Below are 24,676 nucleotides of genomic sequence, written 5' to 3' on the forward strand. Positions count from 1 at the left end.
GGGCGGGCAGGGCAAGGCAGGGGCAGGCTGGGCAAGGCAGGGGCAGTGCAGCTCCAGCCAGGCAGGGCAAGGAAGGGGCAGGCTGGGCTGTGGTAGCACGGGGCTCTTGGATGCAGCGCTCGGTGCTAACTCCTGACGGGCATGGCCCAGGAGTCAGAGTGACTTGAGGGAGCAGCCAGGGACTCTATGCTAGGGTCGGTGACCACAGCAGTGACTCTGGGGGTCCAGAAGCAGGTGTAGGAAGATTGGAGGAAACTGTGTCATGATGGGAGTAGGGAGCACTGAGATGAAGACAGGGAGGCTGGCCTGGGAGGAGGAAGGTGCTCCAGCTAGTAGCCTCGCTCTGCTCCCAGTGATGGGAGACAGGCATGCTGGGCCTGCCTGAAACAGGAGAGGCAGTTTCAGGTCTGACAGCAGTGACCAGGCGCCCAGGAGCTGAGGGGGCTGGCAGTGGGAGCGGTCAGTGGAGAGGCGGCAGGCCCTACCTGGGCTTGGGTGAGAGAGAAGGGCGGGCAGGGCTGAGGGAGCCCAGGAGGATGCCCAAGGCAGCAGGTGGTGGGGAGGCTGCCTGGGTCTCGGGTGCCCACAGAAAGCCCTGCTGGCCTTGCCCAGTGGTACTGGCTGCTTTGCAGCTTGGATATGGGGGCCGGAAGAAAGGAAGGGACCGAGGCGGGATGCACTGCCTGCCGTCTCCGGACAGGGACACACGGAGGTCCTTCACAGGCCCCGCCCGGGGAGTCCTAGCTTGGCAGAAGGGCTGCTCCCTATCTAGCGTGCATTCTCAGGGTGCCAGGCAGCACGGCAGGTCACTCTGCCAAGCTCAGCATGGGCAGTGCAGTGGTAAGCTAGTGTCCAGTGACAGGCCTGGCCGCCAGGACAGGTGCAGAGGAAGGCCAAGCTCCCAGGCACATCCCCAGAACGCCAGGTCTATGTTCTGAGACCTCTGTGGGGGGTGCTCCACAAATGCCAAGCAAGGCAGCACGGGCAGAGCTGGCACGAGCAGCAGGGCACAGGCTGGCTCCGAGGGCTGCTCCCTGAGCCCAGCCACTCACAGCAGAAGCTACATCAGCACGAGGACGCTGGTCCTCAGGGCCGGCCGGGCTCCCCACAGGAGAGCTCAGGGGACTCTGAGGATGGAAGGGAAGATGAGGCAGGCAGGAAGTGGGGGCTCTGCCGTGGAGAAGGGAACCCTTCTTCCATGTCTGCTTGTAGATTTGCTGACTCCTATGAATGGCAGAGTGCGCGAGTAAGAGCTGGGCTCTCAGGTCACTCTCCAAGCGGCCTAGCAGCCACAGCTGGGTCGGGCTGAAGCCAGGAGCTGGGAAGTCCAGCCAGTCTCCCACATGGGCGGAAGGGGACTACAGCCCCTGCTGCCCCCCAGGGTCTGTGTGGGCAGGGAGCCGGAGTCCACAGGAAAACCAGGAGCTGCATCTAAACCACCAGGCCACACGCTTACTCCCTGCATGCACCTCTGGATTCTATTTCCCCCAAACTTTATGAAGCACCATCCATCCCTTTCCATAAAGGGTCAGCTGGCAAACAACTAAACAATGGAGGCAGAGACTGCGCGCCCTGGGCTGGGGCTGTTACCAGAAGTGGGGGGACGGACCACCATGCAGGCACACCTCCCACAGGAGTGGGGCTGCCAGACCTGGACAGGTGCTGCGTAGTCTCTGGAATACCCAGACTGTCATACCCACCTATGGGCAGTGGGTGGAGCCTCCATCTTGGGCCTGGCTACTTGGTCACCAACTAGCGACCCACAGAGCATATTCCACAGTAGCCTTCTCAGCTTAAAGGACACGTCCCAGGCTCATTTCCTGGGCCACACAGACACTCCTCAGCCTCGCTGTGACAGAACCGGCGCTCCCTGTCCAAGGCCAGGCCCAGCCCCCCCGGGGCCTGCTGAACAAGGAGACCCCTGCAGACGTCACGCGCTCCGACCAAGTCCTGGAAATGCACATGGCATGTCCCAGGCACCCTCCCCTTGGCACAGAACGTAAACTGAGGCAAGCTAGGGTATACCCTGGATTCCAGCCCGCCCTGGCCTGTCCAGTCTCCCCCAGTTTGCACACACATACTACTGCGGCGACTGTGACTGCAGTGAAACAGCAAGATGAAACTCAGCTTGTCTTGCTATGAGACAGGAAGTGCGCCTACCTCTAAGCTGCCATGGCTGGGGTGGGGGCAGGGGTGCAGTGGGCGGGACCATGATGCAGGCCTCGGCTTCCGGCTCCCTGCCCCAAACAAAGGCCGTGCATGGCCCATGGACCAAGTGCCAGGCCCTGGGCGGGGACCAGATGAACAGACCGCGTCTCCAGCCACTACCGTCACTGCCCGCCAGGCTGCCTTGGGTTTCAGACTCCTCACCCAACAGGATTCACTTGGATTCCGCTGCCTCCAGAGGTGGCACAGCGGGCGACCCTGCAGTGGCCCCTCTGCCCTCTACGAAGAGCCAAAGGACCTGCCGTTAGTTCTGTCCCAATGACAGAGCTGAGCACAGAAAGCCATCCCCACACAGCCTACAGCCTGTCACTGCTGGACTGCAAGGCCCAAGGCCGCCAGCCTCGAAGGCAGCATGCTGGAACGCACGGCCCGCTGGCTTCCCATTTGTCACAGATAATGGGCAGAAATGCTCATCTCTGTCTTCTTACAGAAAATGAGACCCTCGCCCAGGAAACTGGAGCCCAAGGGCACTGACATGGTGGCACAGGGGTGCTCAGCCACGGCCTTCTAGAACCGCCCTGTGGCCGGGAGCAGCCCGTCTGACATCAAGAGGCGTGGGGGCGACACCCCGGGGGAGGCTCAGCACGGCACGGCGGGCCGGGGGGCTGCCCTCTTGGCAGTTCTGAGCCCCGGGTTGCTCCTGAGCGCGGCCATTCCATCCTCCCTGAGCAGACGGAGCCACAGCTGGCAGTTGCAAGCCCGAGGCCGCAGCATCCATGTCATATGCTAAACACAGGGCTGCCACCTCTGCAGTGACAAACGCTGCCGGCAGCCGGTCCCCGGCACGGGGAGGGGTGGGGCTGAGGTGGGAGAGAAGACACGAGACTTACACTGATTCCATTTCCAGGTCGTCGTCTTCCTGCGACAGCTGCAGGTACGGGTTGTCAGACGCCGGGCGGAATTTGTAGCCCGTGAGAATGAAGAACACCAGTGTGGCCGTCTCGTCCAGGAGCTGCACATGGAGAACCACCCCAAAAGGAAGGGATTAGCAACGCTGGCTCAGGGGACGTGGCCTCTCCAACACCCATCGCCTGCTTCCAGCACACTCCCCGGCTTCGCTGAGGCTCCAGCTTACAGCACCCAGTGAGCTTCCACCTTCGCCTACAGAAGGGCTCCCTGAACCCCCACAGCACCCACGGGTGCTGCCAGGCCAAGACTCCAGAGCAGCTGTGAGCTGACCTGGCATGTCAACTTGCTCTGTTCATTGTCCAAATATTTTCTGACCCAAATAATGCTAATGAGTAAAGAAGGGAAGTGTGGACTGTGAATGACCCTAAGCCTGTCATTGAAAGGCCCTCAGCGTGGGCTGTTTTAACTACACAAGGCAAGCCTGCCTCATGAAAACTACGGCCAACCGTGCCCCGGCTTCCAGACCGCCTGAGCGGCCCAGCAGCTTTCTGGGACACACAAGCCATCTTCACGGTAGATGGGAAGAGATGGAGGTCTCAGGGGTAACTCCCAAGTATGTCTGTGACTGTCGGAAGTCACACCCCAAAACTCCAACCTGATCCCGGGTTGGGGCCCGGGGCTGGGGTCCGCGGTGGCGCACCTGGTAGAGCCACTTCCACTGGAAGGGCACGGCCAGCTTCAGGAGGAAGGCGATGATCCGGGTGAAGTAGATGTAACACACGATCTGCGGGGAGACGGGGACGGCAGTGAGCGCGGCCTGGCTCAGCACCTGCTTCTACAGGTGAGCACGCAGCACTCGGAACTGGAACTGCCCTCGAGCCCTTCCACGGGTCAGCCCTTCCACGGGTCAGCCCTTCCACGGATGGGGTCAGCCCTTCCACGGATGGGGTCAGCCCTTCCACGGATGGGGTCAGCCCTTACACAGGTCAGCCCTTACACGGTCAGCCCTTACACGGGGTTAGCCCTTACACGGGTCAGCCCTTCCACGGGTCAGCCCTTCCACGGGTCAGCCCTTCCACGGACGGGGTCAGCCCTTCCACGGACGGGGTTAGCCCTCACGGGGTCAGCCCTTCCACGGACGGGGTCAGCCCTTCCACGGACGGGGTCAGCCCTTCCACGGGTCAGCCCTTACACGGGGTTAGCCCTTACACGGGTTAGCCCTTATACAGACGGGGTTAGCCCTTACACAGACGGGGTTAGCCCTTACACGGGGTTAGCCCTTACACGGGTTAGCCCTTACACGGGGTCAGCCCTTACACGGGTCAGCCCTTACACGGGGTTAGCCCTTACACGGGGTTAGCCCTTACACGGGTTAGCCCTTACACGGGTTAGCCCTTACACGGACGGGGTTAGCCCTTACACAGACGAGGTTAGCCCTTACACGGACGGGGTTAGCCCTTACACGGGGTTAGTTACTGAACGCAGCAGGGAGATGGCCCTGCCCCCTCCCCCAGCCAGCTCCCCTCCAGGGACTCAGCCCTGCTCCGGGTGACACAGACACGGGGGGAGGACCAGGCAGCGCAGACAGGCTCCCAAGGCTGCGACTCACTGCAGTCTCTGACACAGTAACAGTAAACTAAAGCCACACGGCGAGGGCGACACCCTCCACCTGCCCCAGCAGCAGGTCCTGGCAGCGTGGGCGAAGCGTGCCCAATGCTCCAAGCCAGGGGCAAGCTTGAGGTGCCAGCCTCGAGCAGCGCCAGCTCATAGAGGATGCTGCCAGACTGAGGAGCATGTGTTGGGGGCAGCAGCAGGCTGCGGGAGGGCGTGAGGGCGGACAGCACATCGTGGGAGCAGCTGCAGGAGTCACCCTGGGGTGGGGGGTGCACGGCTAAGCGAGACCACCAAGGGCTCACACCACAGTTCCATCCACGCTGTTTTTTTATTTGACTTCACATGCACCTTATTCTCCGAGTATTTAAAAGCCAAACTCTTACAGTAGTTCGGATTTTCTACTCCCCATTTTAAGAGATACCACTCAGTTTAACTCAAAGCGCTCCGGGCCACACACGTGGGTGCTCCCCAGTCCGGAAGCTCGTGGGCTCCGTGCCAGAGCCAGGGCTGCGTTAGACTCACCAAGACATAGTAGTGTCGGAAAAGCTTCAGCTTGGCTAGGTTAATGGCAGCTGGGGAGAAGAGAGAAAACCCAACATTAACATCTGTGCTCATCTGCACAGGCAGGTGCCACCCCGAGGCCCCATCACACTCTGGACAGGAAATGAGGTGCGGGGGCACCACGGGAACGGCTGGCCTGCACAGCAGCGTGCTGCAGCTGGCACACCCAGCGGGTTCGCCTGGTGTCCCTCTACGCTGGGCAGCAGCTTTAACCCGTGGCCGTGCAGCAGGGCTTTTCTTCCCTGGAGACCAAGCCTGAACACTGCGGTGGGGTGGGGTGCTGCAGCTGCATCCTGCATCCCACAGCTGCCAACAGCTGGGCGTCTCCTCCAGCTGCCGGCGACGTGAACGCGATCCGCTTCAGACAGACGGCAAATCTCACTCGTGTTTCCTTCAAGCACTTGGTTATTAATAAACGCTCTCAATAAAACCTCCCTGGCTCCAGCCACCCTTCCAGAATGTTCAAGGTCAGCCAGGGCAGGGCAACTCCCCAATGCCGCCTGCAGCTATGAAATATGGCCAGCCGCAAAGGCCAGCCCAGCGCCCTCCCCGGTCAGCAAGCCTCCCATTCATCACAAACCTTCCTGCGGGAGGCAAATTAATTTTACCTAAGAGCAGTCAATTAGTAATTCACTTTCATAAAGGGATGTGGGTGGTGAGGCCGGAGTTCCCGCCCCCTGTTCCCATTGGCTCATGATTAGTGGGGGAACAACCAGGCTTCGGAAAGCCCCAGTGCCATGGGGAACTGCTGCACCAGCCTTCCGAGGGCCCGGGCACACTGACGGAGCGGCTCCCAAGGGGCTAGGGAAAAGACCTCCGGGTCTGGAGCTCAGAGGACCCACGCACACAGGCACGGCCATTGCAGGAAGTGAGGGTGACAGGCTGAGACCCTGGGAAGTCTTATAACTTGTTCAATTTGATTTTCCCTACTTTTTATTCTAAAGATTTATTTTTATTGGAAAGTCAGATTTACCAAGAGAAGAGACCGAGACCTTCTACCCTCTGGTTCACTCCCCAGTGGCTAGAGCGGAGCTGATCCGAAGTTGGAAGTCAGGAGCTTCATCCAGGTCTCCCACTCAGGTGCAGGATCCCAAGGCCTTAGGCCGGCCTTCACTGCTTTCCCAGGCCACAAGCAGAGAGCTGGATGGGAAGTGGGGCAGCCGGAACACAAACCAGCTCCCATACGGAATCCTTGTGCATACAAGGTGAGAGGTTCAGCCACTAGGCTACAGTGCCAGGTCCTTCACCCATTTTCAATTCAATCAAGTGAGTTAGGCTCTGGGATAGAAGCAGCAGCCCTGGCCCCTGGCATCTTGTTTGGGGAAGGTGCACAGGAGGCTGAGCTCCACCCTCGTGGGGAAGACGCCCACACAAAGCCACAGAGGGGAGCGCAGCCGCACTGTGGAACGGTCACAGGAGGTGGAGGCCGGCCCGTGGCACAGTGGGTAAAGACACTGCCTACATTTAATGTGGACCACTTGCAGTCCTGGCTGTTCTATTCCCATCCAGCTCCCTGCCAATGCACCTGGGAGAGCAGCGGAGGACAGCCCAAGACAGCCCAAGCGCCTGGGGCCCCGCACACGAGGGGGACCCTGGTGAAGCCCCTGGCTCCTGCCTGGCCCTGCTCTGGCGTTCGTGGTCATTTGGAGAGTTAACTAGCAGGTGGAGGAGAGATGCGAAGTGGACGGAGAGCCTGGCCCCGGGGCGTGCGCCCGCGGCCATCCAAGGACACAGGTGGCCGAGCGAATGACTGCCCTACTGCCCTCAGGCTGGTTCACACGGACACGTGAGCCTCTTCGTGGGGGACAAAGGACAACAGCCCTAGAGACGAACCATGCCCTGCCAGACGGAAGCCGTGCTCTGCTCGCAGCCCAACAGGCCAGACAGAGGAGGGGTGAGCGCGGCTACGGTGGCCACACCGGGACCAAATCCGACCCACAGCACGAGGTGGGGCTGAGAGGGTGGGTTTCTCAGAGGGTCTGACTGGAGCCAAGAGGGAGAATGTTTGGGAAAAGCAATGCCAAGGTCAGAGGTCAGACAGCTCTATGCACCAGGGAACAAAGGCCCCACACAGTTGGACAGCTGAGCGGCCAGGGTGGGGATGGCCACGTGCACTGGCCCAGAGGGCCTCGGAGCAGGCCCTGACCACTGCCATGGTCAGCCGTATGTTCAGACAGTCTGTAGAGAGGAGACAGGGAAAGACAGCAGTGAAGGTGTGGATGGGGCCGCGAGCGGCACACTGCTTAGGGACCAGCTTAGGGAGAGGGAATGACTCAGGCGAAGTGTGATGGGCGATCCCTCCCCTGCCCAAGGGAAGGAAGTGTGGGCGGCAGGGAGGACGCAAAGGGCCAGGGCCAGGAATGTGCCCCCTCTGTGAGCCTGCGCATCCCATGCCCAGCCCTCCCAGGATGTGTCCCAGGGCAGCAGACAGGGCTGGCGACAGGGGCAGTGGTTTCTAAAAAATGCAGTCGCAGTAAGCAGAGCCCTTCTCACAGGGCCACACCTGAGACGCCCCCACTGCGAGAGCACGCCATCCTGGAGAGGGGTGGGAGGGCGGGCGCCACCCCGTGGCCGTTGGGAGAAGAGCATCCCCACAGCACTTGCTGCAGCCTGGGGTCCCACACCCCTTCTGCTTTTTCTTCCAGGGTTCCCTGCGGTTGGGAGGCAGACAGGCTGCTGCTCCTGGGTCCCCGGGGGAGCAGGGCTCCCACAGAGGGAGGACTCAACCAAGGCCAGGCCGGCTATTTCTGACCCCACCATGGGCAGCAGCAAATATGGTCAAAGAATGAGCCCAGGGAGAGGAAAGGGCCCCGGATGGTAGCCAGGAGCCCTGAAGGCCAGGCACTGTGCGATCGTAACTCAGTGTGCCTGTCTTGGCCCCACTGCCTTCTGCAGGCCAGACGTTCCTCCAGCAACGGTTACCTGGAGCACTGCACGTACGGACGGACGCCAGGCCGCCCCTTCTCCCCTGCAGTCAGGCCTGGCTGTGGGGAAGGCAGTCACTGGGGGAGCGCAGGGGACACGGGCTGCCCTGCCACGCATGCTGTGTCCTCCTGCCCACTCAGCAACAGAAACCTCCACCAGCAGCCGGACAACCATTTCTTAAAAAGCACTTTTCAAAAAAAAAAATTCATTTTCAGACCTGGTACGATTGTTCAATGGTTAAATCCTCACCTTGTAAGCACCAGAATCCCACATGGACACTGTTTCATGTCCTGGTTGCTCCACTGCCCATCTAGTTCCCTGCTTGTGGCCTGGGAAAGCAGTGGAAGATGACCTGAAGCCCTGAACCCTGCATCCACATGGGAGACCGGGAAGAAGCTCCTGGCTCCTGGCTTCAGATCACATCACCTCCGGCTGTTGCAGTTACTTGGGGAATGAAGTGGAAGATCTCTGTTTTTCCTTTTCTCCATAAATCTGATCTTTTGTCTCAATAGAAATAAACAAATCTGGGGCCCGGCGCAGTGGCCTAATGGCTAAAGTTCTCGCCTTGCACCTGCCAGGATCCCATGTGGTCGCCGGTTCTAATCCCAGCGGCCCCACTTCCCTTCCAGCTCCCTGCTCGTGGCCTGGGAAAGCAGTCGAGGATGATCCAAAGCCTTGGGACCCTGCACCCACATGGGAGATCTGGAGGAAGTTTCTGGCTCCTGGCTTTGGATCAGCACAGCACCGGCCGTTGCACTCACTTGGGGAGTGAATCATCAGATGGAAGATCTTCCTCTCTGTCTCTCCTCCTCTAGGTATATTTGCCTTTCTAATAAAAATAAATAAATCTTACAATTTTTTAAATAAATAAATAAACAAATCTTTAAAAAATTCACATTTGATTTATCTGAAAGGCAGAGAGGAACAGAGCAATCTTCTACTTGCTGGTCAATCCCCAGATGGCTGCAACAGCAGCCAGGTGACGCAGGTGGCAGGGGCCCAAGCCCTTGCACCAGCACCACAGCTTCCCAGGGTGCCTGTTAGCAAGAAACTGAATGAGGACAACAGCTGGAGCTCCAACCAGGCTCACCAAGACCGGATGCAGGGGCTGCAGCAGGGACTCAATGGCACACAGGATGTCCACCCAGAACGGGCCTCCTACCGCGGACACAACAGGTGCCACTGCAGACCCTCAGCCACCTTCAGAGACCACGCTGCCTCTCCAGGACCCAGAGCAAGGAAGCAGGCCAGACCATCGTCCCGCCCTCACCGACTGTCTTTCCTCACTCACGGTCCTGGAACGTGGACAGACAACAGCGCCGGCCATCAGCCTTGGGCCAGCATGGGTGGGCCTCACTCATGTGACCATGTGATGGCTCAGCCACAGATCAGGTGCTCAGGGAAGGGGAGCCAAGCGCCACAGTGCCCGGCTCCTACAGGGCAGTGCCAGGTTGCATGCCCAGTGTGGCTTCTTGTAAGCACCACTCCTGTAATGCCACATGGAGGGCACCAAGACAGGCAGCTCGTAGCTGTACCACCTGGCACTGAGGGCACGCTCCAAAGCTGCAGGAGTTAACGTCACATGACCTACGAGGCACTTGTCAGCCTCCAAGCAGGTGCAGCTGCCCCAAGCAATCCCGCCCTGCAAGCAGGGACAAGCAGGGGAGGCGGCACCCACCTGCCCTTCTCCCGGGCTGTGCCGCGGAGGGAATCTTCAGTCACTCAGAAAACCAAGTGGGTGAGGGGGACAGCAGAGCTCAGAGGGCCTGAGAGCCACCACCACACACTCTGACCCCAGTGCTTGCAGCCCACTGAGGCGCCAGGCGCTGGTTCACCCAGCTCACGGCAGCCACGCGCCACACCTGGGCAGCACTGGGAGGCTAGAACAGCCCGCACACTGACCTCCTGCCAATACACACTCGGCACTGAGCAGTCACACCTCAAACGCCTCAAAGAAAGCAGTGTTACCGGCCTGCCGGGTGGACTGCAGACACTGGACAGCATCCTGGCTCTGCAGGGCAGCCACGCACAGCGTCCACGGCTTCCACCCTCCCTTCCCACCGAAGCCACGCTGCAAGTTCAGGGCGGTGAGGGCCAGCCGTCAGCCCCTCCCGCCTGTCAGCCACAGCATGCAAGTGTGAAGCCAAGCGCGTCAGCCACACAGCACCTGTCTTCCTGTCTCTCACCCCCAGCAGTCCACAGCACCCCGTGACACTGGGCATCGACTCAGGGGAGGACAAAGGGCAGACTCCCCCGCTGCTGGCGACACGGGCTGGTGGACAACAGACTGACCGTCCTCAGCAAGGAAGCCTGGGTCTCCCCTCCGAGGATCCCCGCTCTCCGCCACGGCCCACAGCAAGCACATGCGCAGAGCCCAAAGGGCAGGACCAAGCCGGGCAGGCTGCGAGGCGCGCCCGCCATGAAGCGGTGGTCCCGGCACTTTGAAGGCCAAGGAGGGACAGGCAATTTTAGCCCAGGGACACAAGAGGCCTCTCTGCTTTCAGCCGTGGCTGACATAACTCAGGGAGCCCCAGCCAACTGCCCCCTCGTGTACGGCCCAAGCAGTGACTGGGCAGGCAGAGTTACAGCAATCTGGGGTAATCTGCTGAGGGAGAGTGACAGACATAGTAGGTGATTATGGGAAATTAAAAATCACCGTATTAAACAGTCCCAATAAAGTAACAGATTTAGAAAGTCTATGGGAAATGCCAGGGCGGGCTGGGTTTTGGGGTACAGTGGAAGCCACATGCAGGAACTCCTCTAAGAGCATGCAGGCATGCTCCCCCTTGCACTCCTTTCTCTTCCCATCAGGCTCTTTAGGTCTGAAACCTTTCCAGACCACAAACGCACTGAAAATGCGCCCAAAGCCATGGGGAGATGCGTGTACAAAACCGCACCCACTGGGCTCCTTGCACCGCGGGCTCTCGGTCCCACATGGACACACGGGAGCTGCAGGGCTGGCTGTGCTCACAGGAAGCACCCCGAGCTCAGCCTGGGTCCTTCCAGGGCCTAACTGAGGTTCTACCAGCTCGTGCCACAGGTACAAGGAGCGTGCAAGGGGCTTCCAATACAGTGCCCAGCAAGGGAGGCCGTGCCCACCGCTGCACTGCCCACAGGGAAACTAGGACAAGCCCTTTCACAGGCATGGGTTGACCGGCTCCCTCCACACTAACTTAGGAAACAGTGTTCCCATGGTCAGTGTAGACAGCAGCCTCCTGCAGAACAGAGGCAGACCGGCCGGGCACTGGGAGTGGGCTGTGTCCCCATGCCAGGGCAGACCAGCCGGGCACTGGGAGTGGGCTGCATCCCCATGCCAGGGCAGACCAGCCGGGCACTGGGAGTGGGCTGCGTCCCCATGCCAGGGCAGACCAGCCGGGCACTGGGAGTGGGCTGCGTCCCCACGCCAGGGCAGACCAGCCGGGCATTGGGAGCAGACTGCATCCCCATGCCAGGGCAGACCAGCCGGGCACTGGGAGCAGGCTGCGTCCCCATGCCAGGGCAGACCGGCCGGGCACTGGGAGCAGGCTGCGTCTCCATGCCAGGGCAGACTGGCCGGGCACTGGGAGCAGACTGCGTCCCCACGCCAGGGCGGACCGGCTGGGCACTGGGAGCGGGCTGCGTCCCCACGCCAGGGCGGCAGGCGGCACCCCATGCAGCTGCAGGCTGCTGGCCACCTTCCCAGGCCTCCTTCTTCACTGATGCTTCCAAGACAGGGGCCCCAAGCTGAACCCTCTATTTTTTTTAAGATTTATTTTATTCATTTGAAACGCAGAGCAACAAAGAGAGAGGGGTATTAAAAAACAGTCTAGGTCCCAACATAGTAGCCTAGTGGCTAAAGTTCTTGCCTTGCACACGCTGGGATCCCATATGGGTGCCAGTTCTAATCCCGGCAGCCCGGCTTCCCATCCAGCTCTCTGCCTGTGGCCTGGGAAAGCAGTCGAGGACGGCCCAAAGCCTTCGGACCCTGCACCCGCGTGGGAGACCCAGGAGAGGATCCTGGCTCCTGGCCTCAGATCAGCGCAGCTCACTTTGTGACCACTTGGGGAGGGAACCAGCAAACAGAAGAGCTTTCTGTCTCCTTTTCTCTCTGTAAATCTGACTTTCCAATAAAAATAAAATATTGAGAAGCATCCCTTTAATAAAACACAGCTGGATTAAAAACACACAGAGAGCTGGATTTTCATATTTGCTTCTGTGTCCAGCTGCTTTTGAGGGAACACCCGAGTTGGAGCATATGGAAGGCCGGCCCCTTCCGCTCTGGGGCCGCCTTTCTAGTACAACCAGATCTGAAATGGAAAGTGTCAACACTTGTACTGGTGCATCTGAGCTTTCCTAAGTTTTGTCACTTGACAGCGTAACTTTTATTACTGGCAAAAAACTGTTTTTCTTGGTTGTTCCACGTTTACTTCGTTCATTTCCCCCGAAAGCTGCCTGCCAAATGCCAAGCCTAAGTCACACGCTGGTTACTTTATCAAGGAATAACGGCATCTGTGTTGTGACAGCCTGAAAGGTCACGGGGGCGTCAGGTGTCTGGTCAGGCCCTCCTGTCTACGCGAGTCGCGAGTCTCACAAGCAGGAAAAGAAGTGTTCCCTTAGAGACACGCGAGCTGAAACCCCCGGCCACCGGCACAGGGCCCTTCCACTTGCTTCCTCCGGCTGCTTGCCCCAGGCAGCATGGCGCTCTCCGTTTGTATGGACACTCTCCCATCATCATTTTAAGGACACGATATTAGACTAACTGACCTCCAAGAAATGCTACAAGGCTGTTACAGACACGGAGATGTTCAGGTTTATAGAGACACAGTAACACAAGGAACAGTGCTACTGTCCCCCCCAGGGTTCCCAGCAGGTGGTCCGCAGGTGGCCCTTGCCCTTCTCAGATCAGCACTCAGCTACAAAGTTCCCCGGCCAGACCAGACCAACACACAGGTCTTCTATAACCCTGAGAAGAAAGCGCCCAACCTTGAGCAGACCCCTTTCTTGCAGTTTCCCCTTGTCACACTGAGCCAATGCTGACTTAGTTGCCTGGACAGTTTTGCATGCGAGTGGGAGCTGAAAAGCCCCCGAGTGTGGCCTGTCAGGGCTGCTCCCCTCTTCCACGTGTGGTGGTGTGGGGCAGTCCTCCGGCGGGTGAGCCATGGACTCACTTTGGGGACAGAATCGGTCAGCTGGCAACAGCATAGGTCTTGTGGTGCCGTGGGTCAGGCCACTGCGGATGACAGCCACATGCCACACTGCTCTGAGTCCCGGCCACTCCACTCCCGATTCAGCTTCACTCACGGACGCAGCAGCAGATGGCCCAAGTGCTTGGCCCTGCCACTCCCGAGGCAGACCAGGATGGAGCCGTGGGCCTGGCTTCAGCCTGGCCCAGGCCTGGCCCTGTGGCTATTTGGGAAAGCCAGTAGATGGAAGATCTCTCTCTCTTTCTGCCTTTTAAATAAATAAATCAAAACCCAAAATGGTGTTTGGTGAAAAAAACAAAGCAGTAGATCTTGCAACCCACAGAACCACACAAATACTTCTGCTCAGAGCCACGGCTGCTGCACTTCAGCCTGCACACTTCCCGTTTTGTCACATGGAACAGGAGACACATTCAGGATGTGAGACTTAATAACTGTTATTATCAAGGCCAGTGTCGTGGCATTTCAAGTTAACCCTCTATCTACAGTGTCAGCATCTCATATGGACACCAGTTCATGTCCCAGCAGCCCCACTTCCCATCCAGCTCCCTGCTCGTGGCCTGGGAAAGCAGTCGGGGACGGCCCAAAGCCTTGGGACCCTGCACCCACGTGGGAGACCTGGAAGAGGCTCCTGGCTTTGAACTGGCTCAGCTTCGGCCACTGTGGCCATACAGAGTGAACCAATGGATGGAAGATTCCATCTCTCCTCTCTGTAACTCTGCCTTTCAAATAAAAACCCAAAATGGATTTTAAAAAATAGCTATTACTATCTCATCAAGCCAGGCTTAAGAAACTTGAGCCCCCCACACCACCCCCCGTGAGTGGACAGCAGTGAGGAGCGCAATGGCTGCCACTGCACTCGGTGCCGCTGCCCTGAGCTGTGCAAACGTGCCGGCTGCTCGCGCCCCTCAGTGCAGACACTCCCAGGGAAGGGCTCACGCAACTCCAGTCTGAAACATTACTGCTGCCCTAACAGGTGCCCTGCCAGGGCGCCCCTAAGGACGCAGCCCATGGGCAGGCTCCCTCCCCACTGCCCGGGTCGTGGGGTTCAGGGTGCTGGAAACTCCCAGCAGAGGGGAGCTGCTGCAGAACCCGCCCCTCAACTCAGCTGCAGACACACAAAGCCAAGAGGTAGATGGGCAGAGGCCAAAACTGTTCATGGCACTGCTGGTGCCCGAGCCGGCCCTGGGCAGGTGAGGCAGAGCGGGGTGCGTCGCGGGACTTGGCCCAGCCCCGCAAACTGCTGCCCCGCGGAGTCAGTGGGGAGCCCCAAGCACGCCGCGGGGCAGCCCTGTTCTTCACACCCCACAAAGGGAAGGCAGAGTCTAAGCAAAGCTCCATTCACCCGACGTGGGAAGCCCCGCCACACACAGCATTCCAACCACCTGCGCTCACTTGGCGTGGCTGACACTCCGCCAAAAGCGGATTTAGCCACCCAAGTCACTGTCAAGGTCAAGCAGGGTCAGTGGCGCAAGGAGTGTGAGACTGGACACAGGATGCGGCCTCTGGTCCACAGGACATTTTCAGAGGCACCACTGCCCGTGGCCTTCATGTCCCCAGCTGCTCCACGACAGGCTGGGCCTCAGAAGGGCCAGCACATGGACCCCAGGACTCCCGGCCAGTAGTGCACACCACGCCGCTTCCCTGGCAGTCAGCCCCAAGAGCACGCTGCCTATTACTGTTACTAACAGGCATGCTGTGGAACATTGTTCAAAGCCAAGAGCACCAACGTGTATTTGCGGGTTAGCTCAAAAGCATCCCACAGCTTGAATCAACTCAACGGAGGAATGCGTCAGGAGGACACCACTGTGACACCTGTGACATCTGCTGGTGAGAAACCGGGGCTCTCTTAACATCCTGCCTGGGACACCCTGGCTTCTCGGGGCGCTCCTGCACCCAGGCAGGCCCTCTGCTGAACAGGGCCCATGCTGCCATCTGGTGGACAAGTTGAGAAGCTGCCTGGATGCGGCATGCCAGGACCAAATCATTCCTGTTCCTCCAGCTCCTGTCACAGCGGAGGCTGGGGAACAGCGACCCCACTTCCCGGGTCACACACCCCGGGCTGAGCACAAAACTATGTTCCTCCAGCTCAGCTCGGCTCGTCGCCAAGCACCTCAGACCTGCAGAGGGAAGTGGGGAAGGCTGAGGGTCAGGACGGGGAGGGGGAGGGAGGCGGGCGACACAGCCCGATGACCCAGGAAACGCACAGGTGCCTCAGGTGGCTAAGAAGGCGCCTTCGGCCTCCGGGTCTCTCTCCAGATGGTGCCAACGTGTCGACTGGGCAAGCGTGGGAGCGGCAGGAAGCAGCGCTGCACACCACACCTCCTGCTCTCCCAGGCCAGTGTCACCCGGCCCCTGCCAGACCAGACATTCTTTTCCTGACTTGGTCTCGGGGAGGTGACAAGCACCACCACAAGCAGACACGCAGTGGCTCATCCGGCTTGTCGGCGTGCACCCCCTGCCCGTCAGGCTCCTCCCAGCGTGTCGCCATCTCCGCGGGCCTCCCACTGCTGCCATGCTGTGGGCCCAGCCTCCTCCCTAGCCAGCCAGCCCTGCTGCTCCCACCCCACGGGGCCACCCCGCGGCCGTCAGCAGCGAAGGTCCCAGTGCACTCGAGCCACTTGCCTTTGCCATCGGTGGCTGACGCTTCCTGCAAGTGTCGGATGGACCTGCGAACAGGAGAACAGAAGTCAGCTGGCGAAGGGGCGGCCTGCCCTTGGGTGACCGTGGCCTCCCAAGCATGGTGCGTGGTGATGGCGCCATCTACTGGCAGCTCTGTGGTAGCACACCATCCCGCCTTTCCCCATCCATCCCTGGTCCCAAAGCCACCCCTGCAAACACAGGAAGAGCAGAGCCCTAGGGAGCTCGGCAGGACGGGAGCCCACAGGCCATGGGCTGAAGTGCAGGGCTGGCAGTCACACACCCATCACACGGAGTACAGATTTAGAACGGTGTGAAAACGCTGGCCTGCGGGGACTCTGGCTGTGACGTGCCAGTAATAAATTACCTTGCTCCGGTGAGGGCAGGACACGTTAACACGATTAGAAAGCCCTTGGTTAGAGCCCAAGGCACAGCTCAATCTGTTCCCTGAACAGGCCTGGCCCCTGGCCCCACATTCTCACCAGCCACCCACGATGGGGGTGCTCTGCTGCAGGTAACCCACACGGGAATGGCACCACAACCCTGCTGGCAGAACCAAGCCTCTAAAGACCACGGCTGCAATCTCTGACTTTCAGCACCTTCAGACATCTGCCTTGGAGGATGCTGCCACCTAGCGTCCGCTCGTGGTGTTTCCACAAGCAGGCACCAGGCATAGAGTTCCCAGGCCCCACGGGTGCACACATCTGACCCCCGTCCCCAGCTGGAGCCAGCTGTCCTGCACTTCCTGGAGGAGATGCCTGGCCCTTGGCTCCTTCGTGGCTGGGCAGCTGTGTGGCAGCAGGGTCCTTTCTGCTCTCCCTCTGCTACGTCACCCTGAGACACTCCCACACGTGACAGGTGGGTGTGCGGCTGTAGCTGGCTTACGCTCCGTGTGGTCACATTCTGAACGCTTGGAGTCACCCAAGAGCCTGACTGGCCCCAGGGCCCCAGGGTGCTAAAGCTTCCCTCCCTGCCGAGGGCCCTGCAGGAAGAAGGCTCTCACTCCACCGCGGGCTGGAATGCCGTTCCACCTGCGGCTTCAGCCGGAAGTTCAAAGCATGAGAAAGCCGTGGAACCGGATCGCTCCAGCAAGTAAGGGCTTTGTGGCTGCAGCCTCGTTCCTCCACCTGCTTCCTGCTGAACCAGACCCGCCAGCCCTCGGCACGTGTGCACGAGCAGGATTGTTCCCGCTAACCCTTCTCTACACATCACACGAGCCTGGCCTGGACCCAAGGCCGCCATAAACACGAACAGAGCAGGGCACGCTCAGGAGGCTGGGACGTCCGGCCGGGCGGCTACGGCCAGCTCAGGCCAAGGCATCACCGCCCATCTGACCTGGCACAGAGGGGCTGCGGGGGCATTTGTCAACCCCCTTCTCCGAGGGTCAGGCTGTTCTCATGTCACAGGTTCTCAGAGGTAGTTTGTGCTCCTTCTCAGTGCTCTGTAAATGTCAGCCCGTTGAGCCAGACTCCTGTCCAACAAAGACAACGACAGGGTCCTGTCCCTGCACACCTGCTGGAGTCGGCCGGGTACCTGGAGCTGCCCTATGTGATCTGGACCCAGAAGGGAGGAGCCAGCTAGGCCACTGACCTGGCAGCCAAGCCACATGGTGCACAGGGCCTGGCAGTGGGGGCGAGGGGTGAGGGTGGGGCGGGGGCAACGCACCATACTACAGGAAAGAGGATGGCCCCGCAGCACAGCAGATCAACCAGGAACAGTGAGTCCTTCCACAGGCTGTACTCGGTAGTGCCGGCCTCGGTCGACTCTATGATGATATAAGCCACGTTGGCCAGCACCTATGGGAGACACAGGTCATGGTTAAACGGAAGCAGTGTCACGGTGGGGGCATCCCTGGGCCAGCAGGACGCAGCTCTGGCCCACAGCCTCGTTCAGAGCTTTGCCACTCTGTCACCAAGCAGCTGCTCCTTGGCATGCAGCTGCTGGGACCGGCACAGTAAGGGCAGATGGGGGGAGCTCTGGGATTCCCCAGGTGGACAGACCTGGCTCAGCCCACTGTCCCGTGGACCCTGTGAGACGGCTGGCTACCCCAAACGCCTGAGCAGTGCCCACCCTCAGCCCAGCGCAGGGGTGAGAGGCCAGTCAAGAGTGTAAAAGGCCGCGGCCCCAGGCATGACTCATCTAGGACCACACAGGACATCAGGCCAGCTACCCAGCCAAGCCATTCTAGAAACCCTGACCCAAAGTCCTGAGAGCAAGCAGTACTGGCTTCCGCCGCAGAGTCACTAAATTTTGGGGCGATGTGTTAATATGGCAGGAGACAAGACACCTCGTTTTGCTGTGGAGGCATCCGAGGTGTTCACATTCATTCAGCCACAAGGTCATGTCCTCCGTGGGCCTCAGTGGCGGGCCCCTCCCCACATGGGGGTGGGGGGCAGTCAGCTGCATCTACTGACTACCTCTACTTCCAAAGCTGGGGTTCTGCCCGGATGCTGGGCTCTCAGCCTGGCGGGAGGACCTGCGGCTGGCTGGACCAAGCCCACAGTGGAGGAATGCATTCTGCTGAAAACCAGCATTGGGCAGGAGCCAAGCGCCACTGACACCACGGGCATGATGGCCAGAGTCACACTGATTGAGGGTGACCCCTGAGCCCCTTCCCTGCCTCTTCCTGAAGCCTCACCTGTGTGAAACAGCAGCTCCTGGGCACCCCCTGTGGCTCCCAGGCACCCCTGCGACTCCTGCCCTTTCCAGACGGACCCGGGCAGAGACGCTCAGCTGACACACCTCCAGCACCATTCTGCCTGTGCCCCGCTCACCTCGCGCAGTCACTGCCCAGGGCCAGAGCCAGATGGTCAGGGCCTTCCCGGGCACAACCTGCTGCTCCCTTCCCTCAGCATCCTCAGCCCCCCACCAAGGCCCCACCTGATCATGTGTGCTCATCCCCGAGGAGTGCGGGGGCAAGCAGGCAGGCTGTGTGCTCTGGGACCCCACGGGGTTGGCTCAGGGGCAAAGGGTCAAACCTGTGGGATGAGGGACATGACAGGGGCAGGCAAGGAGGGAAGAGGAGCTGGGCCCATCCTTCATCGGCTCTGAGACCCTGGCAGGCTGGAGCACAGCGGGGCTGGGGAGGTGGGCCGGGAGGCTCAGCAGGCAGTGGCTCGCTCAGCTCCTCCACAGCATGCACCTGCTGCACCTCTCTGCTGTCACCATCCTCAGCAAAAAAGCCTCTCAATCACACCGGATCTGAGTGGCCGGGGAGCTGGCAGCACGTCCACGTGGTGCTAACACAGCTTCCCCGGCTGACGGAGATGGTGGCTCTATTGTGAACTGTGCTTTCTGCCAACCATGAGAGATGAGCGGGCTGACCCATCGCCCACTTGTGGGGCTGCCCCTCCCCCCACACGGTGACACCAGCTAACGAGAACATTTCTACCAAACGTGAGAATACTTCGAAAAGTTCATGGAAACAAAACAAAATGTTCATTTTGGTGCAAAAAAAAAAAAAAAAAACCTTACACATTTGTCAGGCCTTCCAAAGCTCGTGGAAAATGTGGACTATGAGAGAACTACATACAGATCGGAACATTTGGGCACTAAAATAAACGTGCTCTTGTAAACCCATTTTTCACAGGTGTCTTCAAGTGCCCATGAACTCTGGCCAAGCAGGCGTGCGAGCTGCTGTCACTCCTTCCTGTCTGCAGCTCCATCTCCAGAATGACAGCCGGTGTGAGGCTGGGGTCCTTGCCTGAGGGGCTTGTGAGTCTGCAGGAAGGGCCGCAGTCCACGGCCCCCAACACAGCAGTGCTGAACAAGGAAGGGCTTGCCCCAGCAGTCATGCTCACTTAGACAAATCTCTTACTAGAATCACTGCCCATCGGGGTACCCTGCTCAGGCAGAAGGCAGGGCTCCCCGACTCTCCCACGGTTACTCCACTGGACACCTAGGCACTCACAGGCCAGGTTCAAGCTGGCTGATAGCAAACTCCCTCCAGGGCCACAGCCTCAAGTCTGCCCATCAGGAGGCACGGACCACCTGCGTCTCGGGACACACTTGGAGCTGAGCCCACAAAGGGCCCTTTACCTGGAGCGGGATGACAATCATGAAGATCTTCTTGTCCTTATCCGAGAGGATGTGCTTGATGAATGCCCAGCCGGTGCCGATGAGTGCTATGGTGATGAACAGCAGCGCCCCCTTCAGCCTGCAGGAGAAAACAGTTTGTGCACCACCGTCTCTGATTTGCTCTGCCCATTGGCCTGCACGGCCAAATGCCCCAAGTACGTCCCGTGACAGCACACAGCTGCTCTGCAGCCCCTGCCTAATCAGCCCAGACTCTCAGAAAGGTAGCAGCCCACCAGCTGACCGGAGCCCTCAACTGTCTACACGCTTACAGGCAGGTCCCCCTAGAGGGCGGGACACATGGAGCAGGGGTGGGTCTGTGCAGCCAGGCTCCCCCGGCTTCTCTTGGCTGTCATCACGAGCACGGGCTCCCGCGTGTCCCCGTGAACTTACAGGTGAGTGATGTAGTACACGACGGCCCAGCCTTCGATGGGAAAGCCCTGGGACGAGATGTAGTGGTAGTCGATCTGCAATCAGACACCACACGTCAGCAAGGCCGGCCCGTCACACGCCTTAGACGACAAGCAGGCACCCCGTGGCCGATGGGCTCTGAACGGTGGGCCCTCCTGGCCCCCAACACACACGTGAATTCTTGGTGAAGCACAGGTTTTCACTGTCACTGACACCAGCCTAAGAGCCAAGTGTGTCACCTCAGCAAAAGGATTCCTGTTTTTAAAAAATACTTCCAAGGATAGTGAGGGTTGGGTCAGATATGGTTGTAACACATACACATTACAGCTGAGATAGGGTTCACGCTGGGCTGAGCTAGACTGTAACCCTCACCAGCTGGATTTGTGGGTGGGCCAGGCCAGGCCAGGCTACAGCACCTACTAGCAAATGCCAAGACGAAGTGGGCCATGCCAGACTGGGACGCAGCGCTAGTAGGAACCAGGGAGGGAGGGGGTAAAGATGGTAGGGGGAGTATGGAGGGCCCGCTGCTGGAACACCTCGCCCACTGGAGAGTATGAGTTAGGATGGGGCAGACCAGACCGGGCAGGGCTAGAACACCTGTGCGCCTCACGTGAGCCAGATCAAGAAGAGCCAGGCTTGGTTGACTGTCCCTACTGGTACAAACGTAAAGCGGAATGGGTGAGGGTTGGTTGGGCTTTGCCGCAGCATCAGATAGCAGATGCTGGCACTGGTGGCTAATCTGTCAAGTTACACTGCAGAACCATCTGGAAAGTGCATGATCCGGGAGTGGGCGTGGCCTGGGAGGGAAACAGTGGGCTCCTCCCTCTTGGGTTACTACTCCCACCGGAGAACATGAAAACCAGGACAGGGGGTGGGGTGGCTGGACAGAATGGCACCCACCAGCATCTGTGTGGGCTGGACAGTTGGGCTGGTTGGGTTGAACTAGGCTTCAATGCCCATTGACATGTATGAGAGCTGAATGGGATGTGGGACAGACTGGACAGTCTGCTGTACATACTGACAAGCATGGGAACCAGGGTAGTGGACGGGCCTGGTGGGGGTTATTGTGGGGTGCTCTGACTAGGCTGCAGCTCCCACTGGTTTAAGTGAGGGCCCAGTGTGTGCTGGGCAGAATCAGGCTGGACTGCAACACGCATTGGTTCCAGTGGAAGACAGGACTGGGAACAGAACCAACCCAGCAATTGCAACCACCAGCTGATTCGGGCGATGGACTGTGCCAGGCCCTGTACTTGCAAGTCCACACAAGAATCTGGGCTGGAAACACCTCAGACAAAGTTTCTTTTGGGATCTTCCCAGTTAAACTACCAGACTCAGAACCCCAACCATGAAGAGAAGTGCAGGTTCCATGGTCTGCCATGGAGTGCAAGTGCCAGAGCCGAGCCTCCTCAGAGGCTCAGACGGAGCAGTGGACAGCATAACCAGGTGTCCATGGAGGATATGGCAGTCTATCGGAACCTGCAGAGGACACCTGGCATCACAACAGAGGACAGATCAAATCAATCAACTGCTCCAGCCATATGTTGGCTGGGCAAAACTGGGCAAACGGAGACTCTAAGGTGGACTATGTCAATCAGTGGATTATGCAGCAACTTCATCATGCTTGGAATAGCAAGATTGGCAGCAATTCAGAACTGCTGAATTATCAAAACCACTTGAGCAAGACTCAGAGCACGCCCCACATCGGGGACCTGGGCTGGGTGGGACGCTAGGTGGGGCTTCTCCCTTTATCTCCCCATTTACCCCAGACACAGAAAAAATAAAAAGAAACAATGTGGAAATAATAGTCTTACCCACTTTTCTGTAGCCCTTGAACCTTTGTGCCCTAATTAACTATGTAAAGATTGTCAAAAGTAAAGAAAAAAAAAATACTTCCAAGATCCAAATGTGCAACTCAGCATCTCAGAACTTGACTTCATCCACACGCTGCTCACATTGCTAAGCCAGCCGAGACAACGACGTGTCAGTCTGCGGCTGGCATCGCGATGCGGTGGGTGGGACTGCAGTCTGTGTCAGACATCTCCTGTGGGTGGCAGTTCAATCCCCAGCTGCTGCTTCCCATCCAGCTCCCTGCCTGTGGTCTGGGAAAGCCGCAGAGGGCCCCTGCGCCCATGTGGGAGACCTGCAGGAAGCTCTTGGCTTCAGACTGGCTCGGTTCTGCTGCTGCAGATACTCAGGGAGTAAACCAGTGGACAGGCGTCTTTTTCCCTGTCTCTTCTCTCTGTAAATCTTCCACTTTAATAAAAATAAGCTTTAAAAAAAAAACTATGTGCAGTCACCTGGCTTTAACTATTTTTTTTTAAAGATTTATTTTTATTATTTTTTTATTGGAAAGGCAGATATACAGAGAGGAGAGACAGAGAGGAAGATCTTCCGTCCGATGATTCACTCCCCAAGTGACCGCAACGGGCCGATACTATGCCAATCTGAAGCCAGGGCCGTCCTCTGCTGCTTTCCCAGGCCACAGGCAGGGAGCTGGAAGGGAAGCGGGGCTGCCGGGATTAGAACCGGCGCCCATATGGGATCCCGGGCGTGCAAGGCGAGGACCTTTAACCACTTGCGCCACCGCACCGGGCCCTAACTATTTTTTTTAAATATGGTATTACTGGGCCTGGCGCAGCAGCCTAGAGGCTAAAGTCCTCGCCTTGCACACACCAGGATCTCATACAGGCGACAGTTCTAATCCCGGCATCCCCACTTCCCATCCAGCTCCCTGCTTGTGGCCTGGGAAAGCAGTCGAGGACGGCCCAAAACCTTAGGACCCTGCACCCGTGCGGGAGACCTGGAAGAGGATCTGGGCTCCTGGCTTCAGATCGGCTCAGCTATGGCCTTTTGCAGTCACTTGGGGAGTGAATCAACAGATAGAAGATCTTTTCCTGTCTCTCCTCCCGCTCTATATATCTGACTTTCCAATAAAAATTAAATAAATGTTTAAAATAAAAAAAAATTTAAGAAAAAAACTTTTTTTTAAAAAAAAAGGAAAAATAAATAAACCTTTAAAAAATTCATATAGTACTCTGGCTGGCAGAACCTACAGCGCTGACACGGGTGTGACGTGCCCTCCTCCCCACCACTGAAGCGCTCACTAGACTTTAAAGGACTTGGGGACCCTACACCCATCACCTTGGGGGTTCTGAAACCATTTAATCCAGATCCACATGGGAACTGAGCCCAGTGCCACTTGCCGTCATTGTCACTGCAGCACCAGCGCTCTGCGGGGACTGTCACCGCCCCAGCCCAGTGCCACTTGCCGTCATTGTCACTGCAGCCCCAGCGCTCTGCGGGGACTGTCACCGCCCCAGCCCAGTGCCACTTGCCGTCATTGTCACTGCAGCCCCAGCGCTCTGCGGGGACTGTTACCACCCCAGCCCAGGGACGCCGGGGTCTTCGCCCCATGGCCAAATTTGTCTCCGTTTGCATCAGTCCAACCTCGACCCTCTGCTCCCAAACTCCATGATAGTGATTTCTTTCAAATTAACAAGGAAACACTGCACTGCTGAGCCTCCAACACCGCAGGAACACCGGGGTAAACCAGACAAGGAAGGGAAGTCGTGGAAACCATTCAACAGGTGGCACTCTCATCTCAAGAAATGGGAAACACACACAAAACCAAACCTTCTGGGCAAATGCCGGGCTCGTAGAGGGGTCAGATGCCTGCCACCTGCTGTACAGGGGGTGTGGTCAGCAAGCACATGACAAAGGGGACTTGACCTCCCCCCAAGATGTTGATACTCACTGCATGAAACACCAAGGAGAGAGACTTGGTGAACGGAAGGGCCGCCATCAGCCAGTGGATTTTAAACACATCGTTCCTATGAAAACAGGCCGAGAATTAAAAGACAACTCCACCCTTCCAACAGACGGTCGGCGCTCCGGGAACCTGGAAGGAAGAGGAGGTAAACACAAGCCAAGGAAACCAGCAGCAGGAAGGCTGTGCAGACACTCGCTTCTGCCGGTGGAAAGGCCCTGGCAGCACCCACGTCATCTCCAAGCCACAGGGCAATGCTGGGAGGAGACCCGGGAGGGGCATGCGGATGCCAGCCGCACGGAGCCCAAGCCTGCGGAAAGGAAGGCTGGCACTGGCTGCTGGTCAGGAACTGATCCTCTGAGGCTGACAAAATACCCAGGGCAAGCAGGGCTGGTCAGATAATCGAGTCCAAACACGATTACACCGGTAC

General features: G+C 58.6%; 1 protein-coding gene across 2 annotated transcripts in view; it reads right to left on the reverse strand.

Annotated features, from left to right (window-relative positions):
* Window positions 1–24,676, reverse strand: part of GPR107 (G protein-coupled receptor 107) — a 53,949-nt gene that overhangs the window by 1,393 nt on the left and 27,880 nt on the right. Inside the window, exons 10-19 of one of the 2 annotated variants that reach the window (XM_041004328.1) lie at window positions 24,235–24,310; window positions 20,463–20,536; window positions 20,034–20,151; window positions 17,661–17,791; window positions 15,974–16,024; window positions 15,242–15,283; window positions 9,854–9,861; window positions 5,212–5,261; window positions 3,776–3,859; window positions 3,057–3,178 (exon numbers count right to left, since the gene is read on the reverse strand). In XM_041004328.1, coding sequence (XP_040860262.1) covers window positions 3,057–3,178; window positions 3,776–3,859; window positions 5,212–5,261; window positions 9,854–9,861; window positions 15,242–15,283; window positions 15,974–16,024; window positions 17,661–17,791; window positions 20,034–20,151; window positions 20,463–20,536; window positions 24,235–24,310 — 756 coding nt within the window. The remainder of the gene's footprint in view (window positions 1–3,056; window positions 3,179–3,775; window positions 3,860–5,211; window positions 5,262–9,853; window positions 9,862–15,241; window positions 15,284–15,973; window positions 16,025–17,660; window positions 17,792–20,033; window positions 20,152–20,462; window positions 20,537–24,234; window positions 24,311–24,676) is intronic. The other variant, XM_041004327.1, reaches the window with a different exon arrangement.

Source organism: Ochotona curzoniae, unplaced genomic scaffold (assembly GCF_017591425.1).
Source record: "Ochotona curzoniae isolate NIBS_2020 unplaced genomic scaffold, NIBS_Ocur_1.0 scaffold_3208, whole genome shotgun sequence".
Lineage (NCBI taxonomy): Eukaryota > Metazoa > Chordata > Mammalia > Lagomorpha > Ochotonidae > Ochotona > Ochotona curzoniae.